We start from the raw sequence: 16,452 nt of genomic DNA on the forward strand, positions 1-16,452 counted from the left end.
TTGGAAGAGAGAAAGGAGACATGGAAAGTAAATTCAGTGTGGGATTCTGGAGTGGATCATAAAGAGGACATTAGTGGAAAATCTGCTGAAAGTAGAATAAAGTCATAGTTTAGTTAATAGTATTGTACGAATGCTAATTTCTTGGTTCTGATCATTATATTATGGCAATGTAATTAATATGTGAACATTGGAGAAGCTGGGTGAATGGTACAGAGGAACTGTCTATACTGTTTTTGCAACTTTTACATAAGCCTAACATTATTTAAAAATAATTTTTTTAATATGCCACTGATGTTAGTAAAATGCAGACAGATTTCCATATTGAACTCTATGACATGGATATAAGCGTAACTGGTATTTAGTATTGCTGAGATGATTCCCAACACCTCTAAGGTATTGTGTGTGTGTGTGTGTGTGTGTGTGTGTGTGTGTGCGCGCGTGCGCGCATGGTTTGCACCACAATTTATATTTGCTATTTAAATTTTGTTGTAAGTGAAAATTTTGTAAAATGTTCAGTTGTTAGTTCAAAAAGGAAGAATAGTCAGTATGTCATTTTATAGCATTTCACTCATTTGGCTTGGATTACAGTTATTCATGCTTTTCTTTTATTCTCCTACATGAGGGTAAACCATTTATTTTAATGACACTTGAAAGGCCCAGCCCTGTTCTTTGCACATAGAGGATGCTTTAAAAACATTTGCGGAATCCAGGGGGTTTACCTCTTCATTAAGAAAATCTGAGATAAGCTCATATGTTCTATTATTATTGTTTCAAATCTTATGAGTAACTATTAGAACAGGTTACTTCATTTGAACTTTTTAAACTTTAGAAGGTTAGTAAGTTTTATACAACACTTAAGAAACATAGAGGCTCCTGGCTAGCTCGGTCGGTAGAGCATGCAACTCTTGATCCCGGGTTTGTACATTTAAGCCCAATGCTGGATGTAGAGATTACTTAAAAATAAAATCTTTAAAACATAAGGGTGCCTGGGTGGCTCAGTTGGTTAAGCATCCAACTTTGGCTCAGGTCATGATCTCACAATTCATGAGTTCAAACCCTGCGTCAGGCCCTATGCTGACAGCTCAGAGCCTGAGCCTTCTTCGGATTCTGTGTCTCCCTCTCTCTCTGCCCCTCCCCCTCCCCCACTCACATTCTCTCTCTCTTTCTCTCAAAAGTAAATAAAACTTAAAAAAATTCCTTCTAAAAAAATCTTTAAAAAATAGAAATTAAGAAAAAAAAAGAAAAAAAAAAAAAACAAGTCTTAAGAAACATAAATATAATGAACACAGTGCAGACCCAAATTGTGGTTCTATAAATTCTATCAGAAGTCATCCCATACAGAATCAGGAATTTTAGCAATGTTCTGATGCAGAAGAACTCATCAAAAGCCAACTACAGGAAAACCCACTAACTAAGGAAGATACCCGGTTATGAGAAAAATGAACTATCCTTGTGGTTGTGTTAGCAAGTCTTCCAGCCCATCCAGGTTTGCTAGGCCTCCCCAGCCAAAGCAGACCCTTGTCTATGGACCCTCTTGACCAGCCCCAGACACAGAAGCCATGCATAAAAAAACACTGGTCTTGGGGTGCCTGAGTGACTCAGTCGGTTGAGCACCAACTTTAGCTCAAGTCATGATCTCACTGTTTGTGAGTTCGAGCCCTGCGTCGGGCTCTGTGCTGACAGCTCCGAGCCTAGAGCCTGCTTTGGATTCTGTGTCTCCCTCTCTCTCTGCTCCTTCCCCACTCGTGCTCTGTCTCTCTCTGTCTCTCAAAAATAAACAAACATTTAAAAAAAATTTTTTTAAAAGAAAACACTGATCTTCCTTCATAATAAGACTGATACTTGACTGAAACTTGTGTTATAAGTGCTTCCTTGTACACACAGACCACTTCATTCTGTTCCAGGCACACAGGCATCACTGAACTCTTCGCTGAAGTCACAAACTAAACCCTAGTATGGATAGAATGCTGGAGGTACAGAAGACATCACAGTACTCAAGATACAGGTTTAGGTAGTACCCAGATGCACCATTAAAGACTAAATCATGTTGTAAGGAAACACTAAATCATGTCCCCTTTTAGTTTTTGTGATGACAAACAGAACATCTCATTGTGACACTAATATTTGAGTCATCTTCTATTTATGGCAAGAATGGTTTCCCATTTATGATAGTGATGTAAAATGTTCTTTTACATTTTTCTTATGATAAAACAGGAATCAATACAAAGAAAAAATGTTAAGTAAATAATAACATATGTAGCATGAGGCTATGATAAAAATTGCAAGGTAATGTTCAAACTATAAAGGCTGTGGAACACTGATCTTCCGTTCAGTCTTCCACCTCTGACCCTCCTCTTTTTTCTTCTCCATCCACCATCTACTTACAAATATCAAGAAATAAGAGTTCTTAGAATGCATTTTTAATATGCTACTTCCTGTGAAAGAGAGAAGGAAAAATTAGAAAGCGTCCATGCCTCTGCCTATCTTTACAAATAGAGGCGTAGGGAGGACAGGCCCAAAAACAATGGAGTTGGTTACCAGTGAGGCATGGGAAAAATTGGGGTAAAAGAAATACAGCAAGGGAAGGAACAATACTTCTCCGAGTTAGCTTTTTTGTAGTTTTGACTTTTGGAAGCATGTTAATGTCCTACATATTTAAAAACTAAATTATCAAGGATGGGAGAAAGGAGCCTAGAACTAAAGGCAAGTGGAAACAAAAGAACCTGGTTGCATTTAGATGAATACCATAACTAGACCCAAGGGAAAATTGAGAACTAACCCAAGTGACTTAGGAACACAGTGTTTGTTTGATTGTACACCCAGTTTTGAGTTGGGATGGCAAATTGCAATTTTTTTTGGTAGTGGTATGTACAAATAATTCTGAACCTATTTTAGATATACGATAGGATGGAGCAAGTTCACAAAAGAGATGATGTTCTTGAGAGCCAAGATTCTTATTGTGGAAGAAAGCGCGCACAAGTACGGAATAGAGGAAGGCGAGAAAGAACTCTGCGAGAATGATTAGAATTGGAGGTATTAGTGTAAACTCGTGATTTCTACAGTATATATGTGTACATGCTTATAGAAGCACACATATGTATGTATATGTATATTTACGTGCAAGTATTTCCCGTAATAATATGTATATTACGTGCAAGTTAAACCCTCTGCTGAAAGGGTTTAACTGCCCACAGATTGCCCCCCAGCAGCAATGAACAAAGCTGCTACAGTAGCAGTAGGCATACTTAGCACCCAAATCTTGGTCTCTATAACATTCCCACTAAAAGAAACCAGGGCCTCTCAGAGAAATGGCTGATGGCTGGGGCACGGTAGATATAAGACAAGCCTGCAACAAACACCTTATTATGCCAGAAGGTAAGGAAGTATCACAGGGACACAGGCTCTAGCTCAAAGCTCTCCCACTTGCCAAATCTGGGACAGTTTGAGCACTGAAATAATGAATTAGGTATAGTGATGAATATAAGCCATTGAAAAAATGGGAACTCATGAATCCATGCCATAAATAAATGCGTAAGTTAGTGAGGGAGAAATGCTGAGTGACAACTGATAAATGTGGAGGGAAGCGTGGAGTTGGAATGCCATCATTTTACAACCATCATAGTAAAGCTGAATCAGACAAGAATCTTCAATGGATGCTAAATCTGAGGGGAAATTTTAATCAGGAGCTGTATATCTGCATGATCTTACATTGTCTCCTCCATTGCTGACCAGTTGGCAAAGGAAAACATAATACCTAGGCAGGGAGAAATCAGACAGCATCTTGATAGGGTGATCAAAATTGATATCACCAACGAGAGACAGATGAACAGTGTATACCTCAAGGTGTGATCCCCTGAGGAGTAGTACACAGCATCACTTCAGTTGTATTCTGGCCAAAAATTCATGTCTTAAATCTTATTATAAGAAAGCACCAGAAAAAAACAAGTAGGGATTTGTTTTTGAGAGACAGAGAGACAGAGAGAGAGAGCGAGCGCACATGCACGTGCCAGTAGGGGAGGGGTAGACACAGAATCCGAAGCAGGCTCCAGGCTCTGAGGTGTCAGCACAGAGCCCAACACTGAGCTCAAACCCATGAACCGCAAGATCGTGACCTGAGCCAAAGTCAGACGCTTAACCAACTGAGCCACCCAGGTGCCCCTCTTTATCTCTTATTCTAACACTTCCATGGGATCCAGCCAAACTGTACCCCATGCAGCTAACTTGGTTAAGTACTCCCCAGACTCCCCAGTCTCCAGCTCTCCCAGAGGAGGCCATAAGACTGGGCATCAGCCCCCTGAAGGACTGTGGAAAGCAACACAGACCCAGAGTGTGATCAACAGCTCATACTGGTTGAGCTTAATAGAGTTGTGTAGCTTTCATGCCCAGAGTGGGATAAATTAAGTAGCTTGTCATCCCAGAGCTTTTAGCCTCAGTACTGGCATTGAGAGACTTTGGCAGGAGGATACAAATAGAAAACTGTAGAGCTAAATCATGAACCACCCTCCCCACCCCATTGGTGATTTGCCCAGCCATCATCAGCCAGAAAGACATGGCATTCTGTGCCATAAATCAGAAAATACTGATAGCGTTAATTCCATCACAGAAATTAGGAATTCATTAATAGAGAAGGTAGTTTTGTTAAATGCACATATGTATACACATCTGAAAATACCAAAAATACTTTTAAGAAATCAGGTTTTCAAATGTTTCCAGTTCAACTTGTTATTCATTCACTTTTTTTATTAGTTTATTGTATTAGTTCCCTAGGGTGCAAACAATAACGGGCTCCCCCAGGTCTTTTACATTTTCCGAGAACAAATTTTAATTAAGAGAATGCTGTCTTTTTTCATAATTTTTTTTCCTGGTATTTAGGGGAAAAACACAATTATATTTGTAAAACACAGTACTGGGAGGACTAGAACGAGTGTCTATTGCACTCCTAGGAGCAGGTAAAGAGGAACTATCTTGCATGGTGTTTGGGTACTATAGGACAGAAATACCACAGTTAGAGTAGGAAGTCAGGGAAAATTCTCTTCTAAAGCAGAGATCTGTGAGGCCTTGGGGCAGTGAAAGGAAGTGGTAGAAGCCCTTTTACTTGCCAACTAAAATAGGCCTGACCTGAAAGAGGCCTGAGAGGGCCCTTTGGGGCCAGGCCAGCCTAGACTGACTGACTTGTCTGCTCATCTCTGTCCCCGTCTCCTCTCCTCTTTAGTATCCCTTTCTTGGCTAAGGGTGTAGGGGCTTTCCTCAGTTTTAGGCTTGGGACTTCAGCCAATTCCTGTTCTGCCTAAGGAAGTTTATAACAACTATTCTAAAAGAATGGATGGGAGAGGAGGCCTGGCCAAGCAGGGCAAGGCCCACAAGCGCCTTTTTGCCCAGTTGCACGGTGAAGACAGACAGGGGAGGAAGGTGTGCCTAGAGCCCAGGCCCTGGCATTGGATTTGACTCTAGGCCTCTCTTGGCTTTGTTCTGCACAGAGAGACAGCCATCCACTTGTCTCCATCATCAGTTACCTCTCAGAAAGGGAGACCCAGGAACATGTCTTGAGTTCAAAGGCCTTTACATGAATCCCATTGCTAGAGACTGCTTAGAAGGCCCTCCTGCTGTGCAGCAGTGTGAGAACAGGACTTTGCCCCCTCTAGAAGCTTAGAGAGGGGAGGCAACAGTTTCCCTTTGGTCACTCCTACCTTTGAAATGCAATGATTTCTTTTTTGGCTTTACCTAGTTACAGCTTTTAAATATTTGTTAGGGTGATAAACTGAGGCTAAATCTGGCTGGGAAGGAAAGCTTTTGACAAAATTCACTTAAGTTTCTCTAAGTCAGAATCTCTCCCAGACTCAGAACTCCATTTACCCTCAGAGTGCTTTCATTATCTTCTTCTAGGCATCCAGTTCTTGGCACTCATGACTCTTGGTGCTCCGCTTGAACCCTCCTGACCCCAGTGCCAGATTCTGTGCCCTCAATCTTGGACTAAGCCCACTTTTCAGTCCTGACCTATCATGGCTCTGGGTTCCATCTATTCGGCCAGTATCCACGTAGGTGCGACATGGATTGCTCCCATAATGCTACAGGATCCATTTATACCTTGGTCCAGTGTTTCCGTGTTGTCTCTGTGCCCTGTTTACACGCTATAGGTATGTGCATATGTCTGTGTCTGTAAAGGAAAGACTCAGTGTTTTGCTCTCTATGTAGGGAAAAAGTCAGTTTTTTCCTACTGTGTTTCTCCTCTGAGTCGCCTTTACCACTTACACAAAACGCTTCATTTCTGACACTTCTGGTCACCAAATGCTTGGACGTTTTTCTCCACGTCAAGATTTTTTTTTTACTCAATTTTACTCAATTCTGACACTGTCTACCCACAGACAGCATCAGATCCCACAAGTTAAAGGCTCAGTTCCCCCAAGACCCTCCCCGCAATTCAAACAGCAACCACCTGGTCGTCAACCTGGGACTCTGACTGACTGTTGTAGATGGCAGTTTCCCTTGACCCCCTCCTTAGGTTGAATTTGCTGGAGTGGCTCCCAGAACTTACTAGATCACAGGTATCTTAGAAAAGGCTATAACTTAGGAACATTCAGGTGGAAGAGGTGTGCTATGCTATGGTGTAGGTATAGGGAAAAGGGTGTGAAGGAACTTCCATGGTCTCTCCAGGTGTACCACTCTCCCCAAATCTCCACATGTTCACCACCTGGAAGCTCTCCAAACCCTGTACTTTTGGGATTTTATGGAAACCTCATCACATAGACATGATAGCTCATTAACTCTGTTTTCAGCCTTTCTCCCTTCTCAAGAGAATGAGTGGTGGGGCTGAAAATTCTAAGCTTCTAATCATTGTTTGATCTTTCCAGTAGTGACCAGCCCTTATCCAGGAAGCCCCCCAGGGTCACCTCATTAGAACAAAAGACACTCCTATCACCTAGGAAATTACATGGGTTTCAAGAGATCTGTGTTAAGAACAGAGGTCAAAGGCCAATATCAGGACAAGAGATGCCCGTAGTGTTCTTATCATTTAGGAAATTACAAGGGTTTTAGGAGCTCTATACCAGTAACCAGGGCCAGAGACCAATATGTATTTTCTGTTATCTCACAGTATCAGCTGAGTAACTTGGGCAAAGTCAGTTCAGGAAGTCATGCAACTGGTTCTTGAACTCATACCTTTTTAACCTCAAAGCTTATACAGTTACTTATGTGGCCCTCTAAGCAGTCTCTCTAGCGATAAGATTCATGTGGAATGCCACTTGACACATGGAAAGCATTCGTTAAGTATTTATTAAATTAATGAATGGTTATTATGATAGTCTTGTGGTGTTTTGTTTTTGTTTTGTTTTGTTTTTTTTTTTTTTGCTAAGTTTATTTATTTTGAAAGAGAGAGAGGAGAGGGAGTACACGAGTGGGTGAGGGGCACAGAGAGAGGGAGAGAGAGAATCCCAAGCAGATTCCACACTGTCAGCAGAAATCCTGTTGCAGGGCTCAGTTTCACAAACCATGAGATCATGACCTGAGCTGAAATCGAGAGCCAGATGCTTAACCGACTGAGCCACCCAGGCGCCCCTACAGTCTTGTGTTTTGATTCAGTCTCAGCCTGCCTCTGAGAGCTAAGTGCAGGCATGTAGTCTTAGCAACATTACAGCACTTATAGTAGAGGTGACTCTGCCTTCCAATGATTACTCATTTATTTTCCTAGTTGCATTACAGTCTTTAGCCATGCTTTCTCTTATTACATTTTTATTTTTATTTTCCAGATCTACTGTTAGCTGGTAGTGAAGGATGGTAGGGGTTTCTGAGATCCTGGTTGGTCTTGTCTGATTAATCCCTGCGGTGGGGTTTGAATATTTTACAGCTTTTGGATCTCTTCATCCAGTGGGACTGGTCAACCTACCTTGCTGACTATGGTCAGCCCAACTGCAAGTACCTCCGGGTAAACCCAGTGACAGCACTGACCCTGCTTGAGAAGTGAGTACCTAGTCCAGCGGTCTCTGCTGGGAAGTGGGGGTTGGTATCGGGGATAATTTTCTCTTCGCCAGTACCTTCAAAAGACAGCAGAGAGGTCCTGTTCTTGAAGTTGCCATAAGTGCTACCAGCAGTCTCCATCATTGGATTTGGCCGGCTGGCCTTCTTGTAGCCTCTTAATTCCTGAACCCCCAAAAAGCTAGGCCAAGTATGGGTCACGTGGACTCTGGCAGTACTTTGGAGCTTAAAGGGGCAACATCTCTTTAACTAGAGATGGAAAGAGAAGAAAGAACCATGCCTTAAGCTTGGTCAGAGGCCACCTGGTGAATAGAGTGAGACTGGCCCCAGTCGTCTGGGGATGATGGGCAGAACAGCCCCATCGAAGAAACCCCATCCGGTTTCTAGCAGAGAAGTTCTTGGAATTACTGAAACCTTCACCAGCAACCCCTCCCACTCCCTGCCAGAGTCGAGCCTTACTGTGCTGACTGTCCCAAGAAAGCTGTGTTGGAGAAGGTGTCTCCTTCTTGCTCTGGGCAGTCACTGGCCAACAGAGGCGCTACCACTGGGATTGGGTCAGCCATCTCCAGAACATCCCATGGCTAACCAGTGTATCTACCAGATGCCGGGATCTGCTGTGCAGCCTAGTTCTGCCTTTTGCTAACCTAGTTGAGAGCTGGCAAGCCAGAGACCAAGATCCAAGGAAAGGGGAAGCTTTTTCCTGTCATCACAGTTGTTAACTCCCAGCTTCCTCGAAGCTTCTTAGAAGAGTACCCTGCATCTAAGTAGTACAGCAAGTACCTATGTGGCCGTATGTGAACTTGGATACACGGACCAGCATCTAGGAGGTCAGAATGGAGCCTTAAGCAGAAGAAAAGGTTAAGGTGTATTCTTCCTACTACGCGGTGTGGTGGGAGAGAAGGGGAGGAGTTGGAAAGTAAGCAAGAGCAGGATGTAGAGGGATGTGTTTGCAGCCAAGAAACTAAGAGCCCAGAGTGCAGCTTTCTCCAGGCCAAGACAGACTGATGTTTCCATTTTAACTTTGTTTCCCATGATTCTCTCTCCCAATGACCTTCCTCCCTAGGATATCTAGAGAGTAAGTATATTATTCACTTGGGCCTTTTCCATCACTTTGAGGCAAGTCCTTCTGGTTTCCTCATTGACACTAATGACTACACTAAAATCCCTACCCTGTGAGTTGTCCCCACCCTGACACACTAATCTACTAAACTAGCCTGGTGCCAATTGGCTGGCTGCCTCCTCGATCCTTGGTCCTCAGAGTGACCCTTGGCATACCAATTCCTATGGGGCTGGAGGTCACAGCAGGGATTTTCCCCCACTGGCGCCAGGTAAAGGGCTGTTCCCACTCAGCTTCCTGGCCCACTCAATACTCTTGCTAGTGCAGGGCTTGAAACTCAGCCCTGACAGAAGCGAGCTCCTCGGCAGTCTTCCCCGCCTCCTGGTGGTTGAAGCCCATGGCGTTAAGATCTGGAGCCTATGCCTCCCGCGGAAAATTTTTTATTAGAGGCAAGCCTAATCCCAGCTGAACTGGGGACATGTTGGCTTTTCAGTTGGTGTTTAGATGTCGTATTCACTATGTGTCCAAATGGGCTGTGGGATTCCCTTTCAGTTCCTTCTCTCAGTAGTCCTTTACTTGTCTGCTCCTGAGAATTCCTAGATCTAAGAGGTATTGCCTCATCCACTTTCTGTGGATCAATTATAGGCTAAAATCATCAGCCTGTCTGTAGCATTCTGGAGGCCTAACAGGAACAAAGCCTCGTGCTTAGCCCTAGGAGTCAGCAGGGTTTAAAAGCTTCCTTCCAAACCCAGTAGGGCCATAGGCCACGCTGATCACTAAAATCCCTATTTCCCAGCCTCATAGGAACCAGTCCCTTTCCCTGACCCTTTCCTGCTTTCTGCACAGCCAGATGTACCACCAGAGCTTGACAGTCTCCGCTTTTTTAACCTGGCGCTTCTTGGCAGGGTGAGATATGAAAAGAACCAAAGACCTGCTGAGGACATTCAGGAAAGAGAAGAGGCTCCTGTGTCATTGAGAGGTGGCCATAGCCAGAGTAGATCAGGATCCCGAGGAGGGTTCCCCTTTGGCTTTGGAGCATTCCAGGGCACAAACCAGCATGCCACCGTCAGCCTTCAGGGCACCTGAGTTTATCTTTTGAGTAATCCCAACTCCAGGCCTTAACGGCCAAGAACTCCAAGACTCTGAGGCCCAGGGTTCTTCTTCCTCCCTTCCTCCTACCTTATTGCAAGAGCTTCCTATGGGAGCTGAAAGCCAACTCTGGTTCCCCATCTCTGGGCGGCTTGGAGGAGTCCTGAAATTAATGACCACATAGGATGTTAAATTAAATATCCCATACATATAGGGAGCGTTTTTTTCTTCCTCCTTTTTTTCTTTTTTGTTTTGTGTTGTTTTTACTTAGATTTATAGCATATTCCCTGGGATATATAATCTAAAGCCAGGTCAGTTCCATAAATGTAATGGTATAATTAATGTGTAAGGGACCAAATACAGTAATCATCATAGCCTTGAGACCCGCGTGCTTTCTTTTCAACCAACCTCCATCACCTCTGCTTCTTCCTCACCTCCAAGCACAGATCTGCCCATGTGGGTGGGTGTATCTTATACTCAGTGTTCTGAGTTCGCTTGAGTAGTTCCAGCCTTAAGGCCCTTAAGCCTAGATCTGTGAGAGAAGTCTCCATTCATTTGTGGCCGTCAGTGTCAGCCAGAACCACACAGCTTTGGTGCTCGTCACAACCTCCTGACCTCATTTATATGCCCTTGTGGGATCTCTGGCCTTTTAACTCACTGGCCCCAAAGCTGCCCCTCTACACAAGAGCCACCCCACAGGAAAAGATGGGCCAGGATTGGCGATGGGCCAAAGGCCCTTGGATGTATACCTGGGGGTTGATTACTAGGGTTGCCAGGTTCCTTCCCCCCCACTTCTTCTGACCTGTGTCCCTGCAGCCCAGGGAGCTGTGAAGTCAGAGAGCTGGTGTAGCTCCTGGGGGTGGTCATGAAGACCCAGGAGAAATTGGTCTGGGCAGTGTTCTTAATTCTCTAACACCAGAACTAGGGGTGGGCTGAAGGCCCAGTGTGCAGAGACTGAGGCCAGAGTTAACAGTCAGATGTCAGAGGTTGTGGACTCTCTGCAGGGAATAGCAGATTCCCACATTCTATCACAATGGCTTATTCAGACCTGGGCATTTCTGTGAAACCACAGCTTGGCCTTGACTTTATCCATGCTTCCCTGTTAGGTCTCTCCGTCTGACCACAACTGTTGCCCAGAGCTGCCCATGGTTTGTACTCAAAGACTATGCCACCTCTGGAGCTTTAACAGGACCCAGGAATAGAAAACCCTGCAAAGACCAAAGGTCTGAGGATATAGACAGACATCGAGTCCTCAGGGGCTTCTCTTGCCTAAAGTTCCGGTTCATCAAGTGAAAGGATGGCCCACCTGCTCTCCTCAGCACCACACACTCAGCCACCTCACTGCCTCTGGGTCCTTAGTCTGAGACAAAAGAAAAAAGATCATTCAAGCCCTTAGTGTTGTTAAGGATGGGATAGAGTAAACAGCCTGTGAAGTTTAGGAATACATGGTGGCTTTTCGTCATTCATATCCTCTTGGAATTACTAGTTGAGAGTATGTTTTTTCCCTATCTTTCAAATACCAGCTTTAAGGTCCCAGCAAGATTTCATAAGCTCATGAGATGGTAAGTGGATCCTAGATATCCTGTAAGAGTCTGTTGAGCACCAGGACTTTAGCATGCCCCAGAGACCTGTAACAGGTGCGCAGCTGGAGATAGAAGGGAAGGAAATAGGTAGGGCGGGTATGGATGATCAGGGGGTTGGCTCTCCCATAGCTGGCTTTTGACTTTTGATTCCAAAGGTGACCGAAGTTGGGAGGGCTATGGACAGCTTCCTGAATAAGTAGGTAAGTATGGGCCTGACAGTGGAAACATTCTGCACTCTCTCAACTCTGGGTGGATGGTAAGATACGCTGTGCGATCCTGCCTCCTGCCAGTTCTTTCTACCATTGTCTCCTCAAACACTTTGCTCTCTTTCTTTCCTTCTGTGTTTAGGATGAAGGACACTAGCCGCAAGAACAACATGTTTGCACAGTTTCGGAAAAATGAGCGAGACAAGCAGAAATTGATTGACACTGTGGCCAAGCAGCTCCGGGGACTCATCAGCAGCCACCATTCGTGAAGGCTGGCCTCAGGCCCACAGAGGCTGCTCACTATAGCCCCGTAGCCTGGGACCCAGCCCTGGCTGGCCCTGCATTTGTGCATTCTTCTTCAAAGAGAGCAAATGTATTTTTTTAATAACCTATGTACAGTATTCGCATAACCTTTCCCTATAGTAAAAGAGGCACAAGATAAAGCAAGTACATGAGATGTTGCTAGGCTGGGGCTCAGGAGAAGTTACACTATACTGTCTGTATCATCCTAGAGATGGTGATATCACCAATCCCAGTATGATGAACCACCTTTCATCCATGGCTCTCGAGCCTAGGTCTGGGGCTCAGGAACGACACTAACAAAATGGGTACTTGGCACTGGGAGGTAAGGTGAGTAGGCGCAAAGGTAATAAAGTATATCCTGTTTACTCCCGGGTGCCCCATTTACCACATAGGTGAGGTTGATTCTTCATGATGCAAGGAGAGGACCAGGAAAACGTTACTGTTTAGTGTATGGAAGACCAGCACACTGTTCCAGAGGTTCGTATCTCCTCCGTCCACCAACTTTCACTGGCTGAGAAACAAGCATGGCATGTGGCCAGATGACAGCTTCACTCCAGTTCCCCAAGGATGGCAGTGTCTTTAGCCCATATCTGACCAGTCTTTTATTGCTGATTTCTCTAGGGCAAGACAGAGTTGAGTATACAGTGGTACTAATTGGACCCCATGACTAACTGCAGGTTGCTCCACACCAAAAGGAGTTTTATTGGCTCTTGAAAGCCAGTGTGAATGGAATCAGAGCCTCGGTCCTTTCCCCGTTCTTCTCATTTTCTTCTTTCAGGGTCAGGGAACTTGGTTCAGAACATAGATCAACAGTTATTTCCATAGATCTTCACAGAGACTTGGCCTCCTTCAGTAGTGTCATTGAGATAAGTTGGATTCCAGAAGCCTGAAAATGGCCCTTACTCTACCCTTAGGTAAAACCTGAAGATTACCTGGGAGTGTTCCTTGTGTTGTAAAAACCAGCTCCCTGGCCACCATCTTTTAAAGAAATATTATCAGCTCTGCACACTGGGGGCAGCCATAGCTGGACAGGATGCCTCTAGGGATGGAGACGCTGTCACCATGAAGTAGACAGGGCCAAGTATGGCTAGTAGTTTGTTACCTCTGGCCCAGCTGTCCCTTACTAAGTCATATCCTAGATCTGAAGCTCTTCTTACTCAAGCCTAAGCCTTCCATCCTCTCCTGAGATCCCCCGAACCATCTTTTGGCCTCATCTGAGAAAGATTGTCTGTAATCCTATCCCACAAATTCTGGAGTTTGCAAAGCGAGCCTGGACTAGCTAGCTCGGAAGCTGTGTCCGCTGTCCCAGACAGGCTTCTGACACAAGGGCTTTGCTGTGAGGTCTGTCAGAGGAACCTGGACTTGAAGACTCTTCAGGAAGATGCTACTGTGGCTACTGGCAAGAGTATAATTATGCATCACCGAACAATGACAAATAAGCCACACAGGCCTTTCCAGCTTGGATTAGTGGGTGGAGAGACGCATCAAGCAAAATTCTTCACTACCTTTGTCAGCTACTGAGTTGCTTCTGGGGAGGGCAGTGCTTCCTTTTTCATTCCCCACCCCAGCCCCCCAACCCCCCGTATCCCATCACAACTTGAAAACCAAGGGGAAGAGATTATGCCCACAGACACGCAGGCTTCCTCAAGGCTGGAGAGACGAGTCTGCGTGTAAGCTCTGGAGAATCTTTCTGAAGCTCACCTTGAGACCTAGGTGGTTAGCCTAGGGTCTTAGGATGAGGGTCCGGGTGAATGCTGCCACCCAGAACTTCAAAAGGCAAGGGATGGCAGGGGGCCATGGGAATGAGACCCAAGATGCCATCTCCCAAGCCCTGGACTTGACTGAAAAGGAGCAAGAAATGATTACACGAATCTAAAGTCCTGTTGCTTAAGAAGGGCTCCAAATATACGCCTTTTATTAGTCCCCAGTGTGCAGCAGGATTCCTTCAGCTTTGTGTACTGAGACTCGGATGTGGAATGGAGAGAACCTTAAGCAGGTCATACTTTTTGTCTTTTTTGAGTCATCATTGCTGGTCCGGTCTCACACATGTACCCTGGAAAGACTGCTGTAGAGGAAAGGCGAACAAGGTGGAGGAATGGGGGTTCCTCTGCACCTTGTACACAGAAGTCCCTTTAAAGAAAACACTTATTCAAGCTCAAGACTTATTAGGGAGGACCCTTTGGTAGATCTCCTCTTCCCTCTCAGTCTGCCTTTAGTCTTTTCTAACGAAACCAACATGCCGCTACTGAGTTGTCTGTAGAGACACTCTCTTGGGGGGCAAGAGAAGGTCAAAAGACAGGGACCCGCAGCGTCCAAGTTGTTTGAATTGGTGAAATAGGAATTTTCAGTTTTGCCTTTTCAGTCTAGCTGGACCAGCCCTTGAGAGGACTCACGCACATGTGCCCATGCCCATCAGATTCCTAAGATCTGGCCTCAAGTGCCCAGAGATAGATAGGTAGGTGCCCCAGTGGGCCTCAGTAAGGGAGGCAAGAACACAGGTGGCTAGAAGCCTCCCAGCCTTCTAGTTAATAGGACTCTTGACCAAGTTCTTGGAAAAACCTGGTCCATGCTTCTAGAGGGATGTTCTTGTTTGGGACCCTAGTGGGTTTCAGAAGTAGTACAGGTGGCTTGTATAGTTTCAACATTCATAGGAAATCTCTTTGCGTGAACTGTAAATGAAGCTGTTGGCAGGGGGAGGGGGAGAACAGGACCCAGAGATTGGAACCAGCAGAGTCCCTGTTGACAGAAGAAATGTCCAACGGCCAGGGAGTGCTCCCCAGTGTTTCCATTGCATACCAGGCCTAACAGCCTCTCAGGCCTCAAAGCCAGCCTAGCTTCACTGCACACTTGTCAAGCGCTTGCTCAGCAAGCCCCAGACCCAGAGCCCTTTATCCCCAAGATTGGCAGTGGCCATGACCTTCCTCATAAAGCCTCTCGACACTCCCTGGGGCCTGCTAACAGAAATCCCCCCCTACCTTGGCCTCCTTTCTCCCAGGACTCTCCTCCTGGCTGCTTCAACTGCCTCTTTTTTTCTCTTCGCCTGCATCCGCAATTACTTTTCACCAATGTGTTGGAAATGGCCTTTTTATTTTGCACAAATAGTTGTACATTTATGGAGGAAATTTAGGAGAGTCCATTTTTAACTCTAAAGGGAATTTTTTTCTTTAAAACTCACTAGTAAAGCTACTGATGCAGATGGGCCTCGTGGTTAGTGGGAACCTCCCGTGTGGACAGAGCATGTTTATTCCTCCTGTACATTTTCCTCTCTTAACTGCTATTAAACAAGAGAGCCTATGTACCTGTTTCAAAAGCCACGGTGTTGTCTCATGGTTTTTTTTGTTCTTCCGCCCCTTTCGCACAGTGCAGCTATGGTTGGTGATCTGGATGACAGCCAATGCACCCCCTCAACTGGACTGAGGACCAGAGCAGGCAATAGCCTGCTGGGGGGAGAAAGCCTGCCTGCCAGACAAGGGCAAGGAGCCTTTGAAACGTCCCGAACTACTGAGTTAGATCTTCCTGTCTATGTAGTTAACACTGGCATCATCACCATCAAGACGAGTAACTTTTGAAATGCCTGATTTACGTGGAGCACCAGGCTAGGCAACTTGAGGCCTGATGTGTTGAACACCAGCCCGGCAACAGAAAGGCTCCCAGTCAGAACGGGAAGATGGCGGATTATCCAGAACAAAGCCAGGCTGGGAGAAGGGGCGAAATGAGCCGATTTTAGAGCTCAGCGTGGGAGAGGGGCAGGCACCACGGCCTGCTATAGGAATGGGTCTGGTCAGGGAAGAGAGCAGAGAGAAAGCAGCACGTTAAGTAGCTGGGCCTTGAAGGACTCAAGTTCAAATTATATTAAGCTGTAGGAGTATCTTAGGCGCAGACCACATTAGAGTAAAAAGCTGGCCTGAGCCTGGCATATGCTGGGAGGTTCCCCACGGAAGCATGGGGAATAAGGCCAGAAATGGTGTAACAGCACCAGTCTGCCTGCCCCCTCAGAAGCCATGAGAATAAGATGGGAAAAATTCCTGTAGCCAGATTTCAGTCCCTGCTGTGCCACTTACTAGCCAGCTGGCCTTGACCAGTTACCTCCCTCAGTCTCATAATCCTCATCAGTGAAACAGAAAAGTAGTCCTAATTTACAGTGTGGTTGTCAAGTGTGAAGGAGTCATGGATGGTCAGGATGCTTCGCCAGTTCCTAGCCATAGCACGTACACTGTTTAAGGCCTTCCCCTCCTTCCTCTCCAAT

General features: G+C 45.4%; 1 protein-coding gene across 7 annotated transcripts in view; it reads left to right on the forward strand.

Annotated features, from left to right (window-relative positions):
- The window catches only part of EXOC6B (exocyst complex component 6B), a 616,421-nt gene extending 600,901 nt beyond the window's left edge, over positions 1–15,520 (forward strand). For 6 of the 7 annotated variants that reach the window (XM_040458548.1, XM_040458544.1, XM_040458543.1 and 3 more), the window contains 3 exons: positions 7,841–7,953; positions 9,032–9,043; positions 12,046–15,520. In XM_040458548.1, the coding sequence (XP_040314482.1) occupies positions 7,841–7,953; positions 9,032–9,043; positions 12,046–12,172 (252 nt within the window). In that variant the 3' untranslated portion in view covers positions 12,173–15,520. The remainder of the gene's footprint in view (positions 1–7,840; positions 7,954–9,031; positions 9,044–12,045) is intronic. The other variant, XM_040458545.1, reaches the window with a different exon arrangement.
- Positions 15,521–16,452: the final 932 nt, after the last annotated feature.

The sequence above is a fragment of the Herpailurus yagouaroundi genome, unplaced genomic scaffold, assembly GCF_014898765.1.
Source record: "Herpailurus yagouaroundi ecotype Mexico unplaced genomic scaffold, PumYag 221, whole genome shotgun sequence".
In the NCBI taxonomy this organism is placed as follows: Eukaryota; Metazoa; Chordata; class Mammalia; order Carnivora; family Felidae; genus Herpailurus; species Herpailurus yagouaroundi.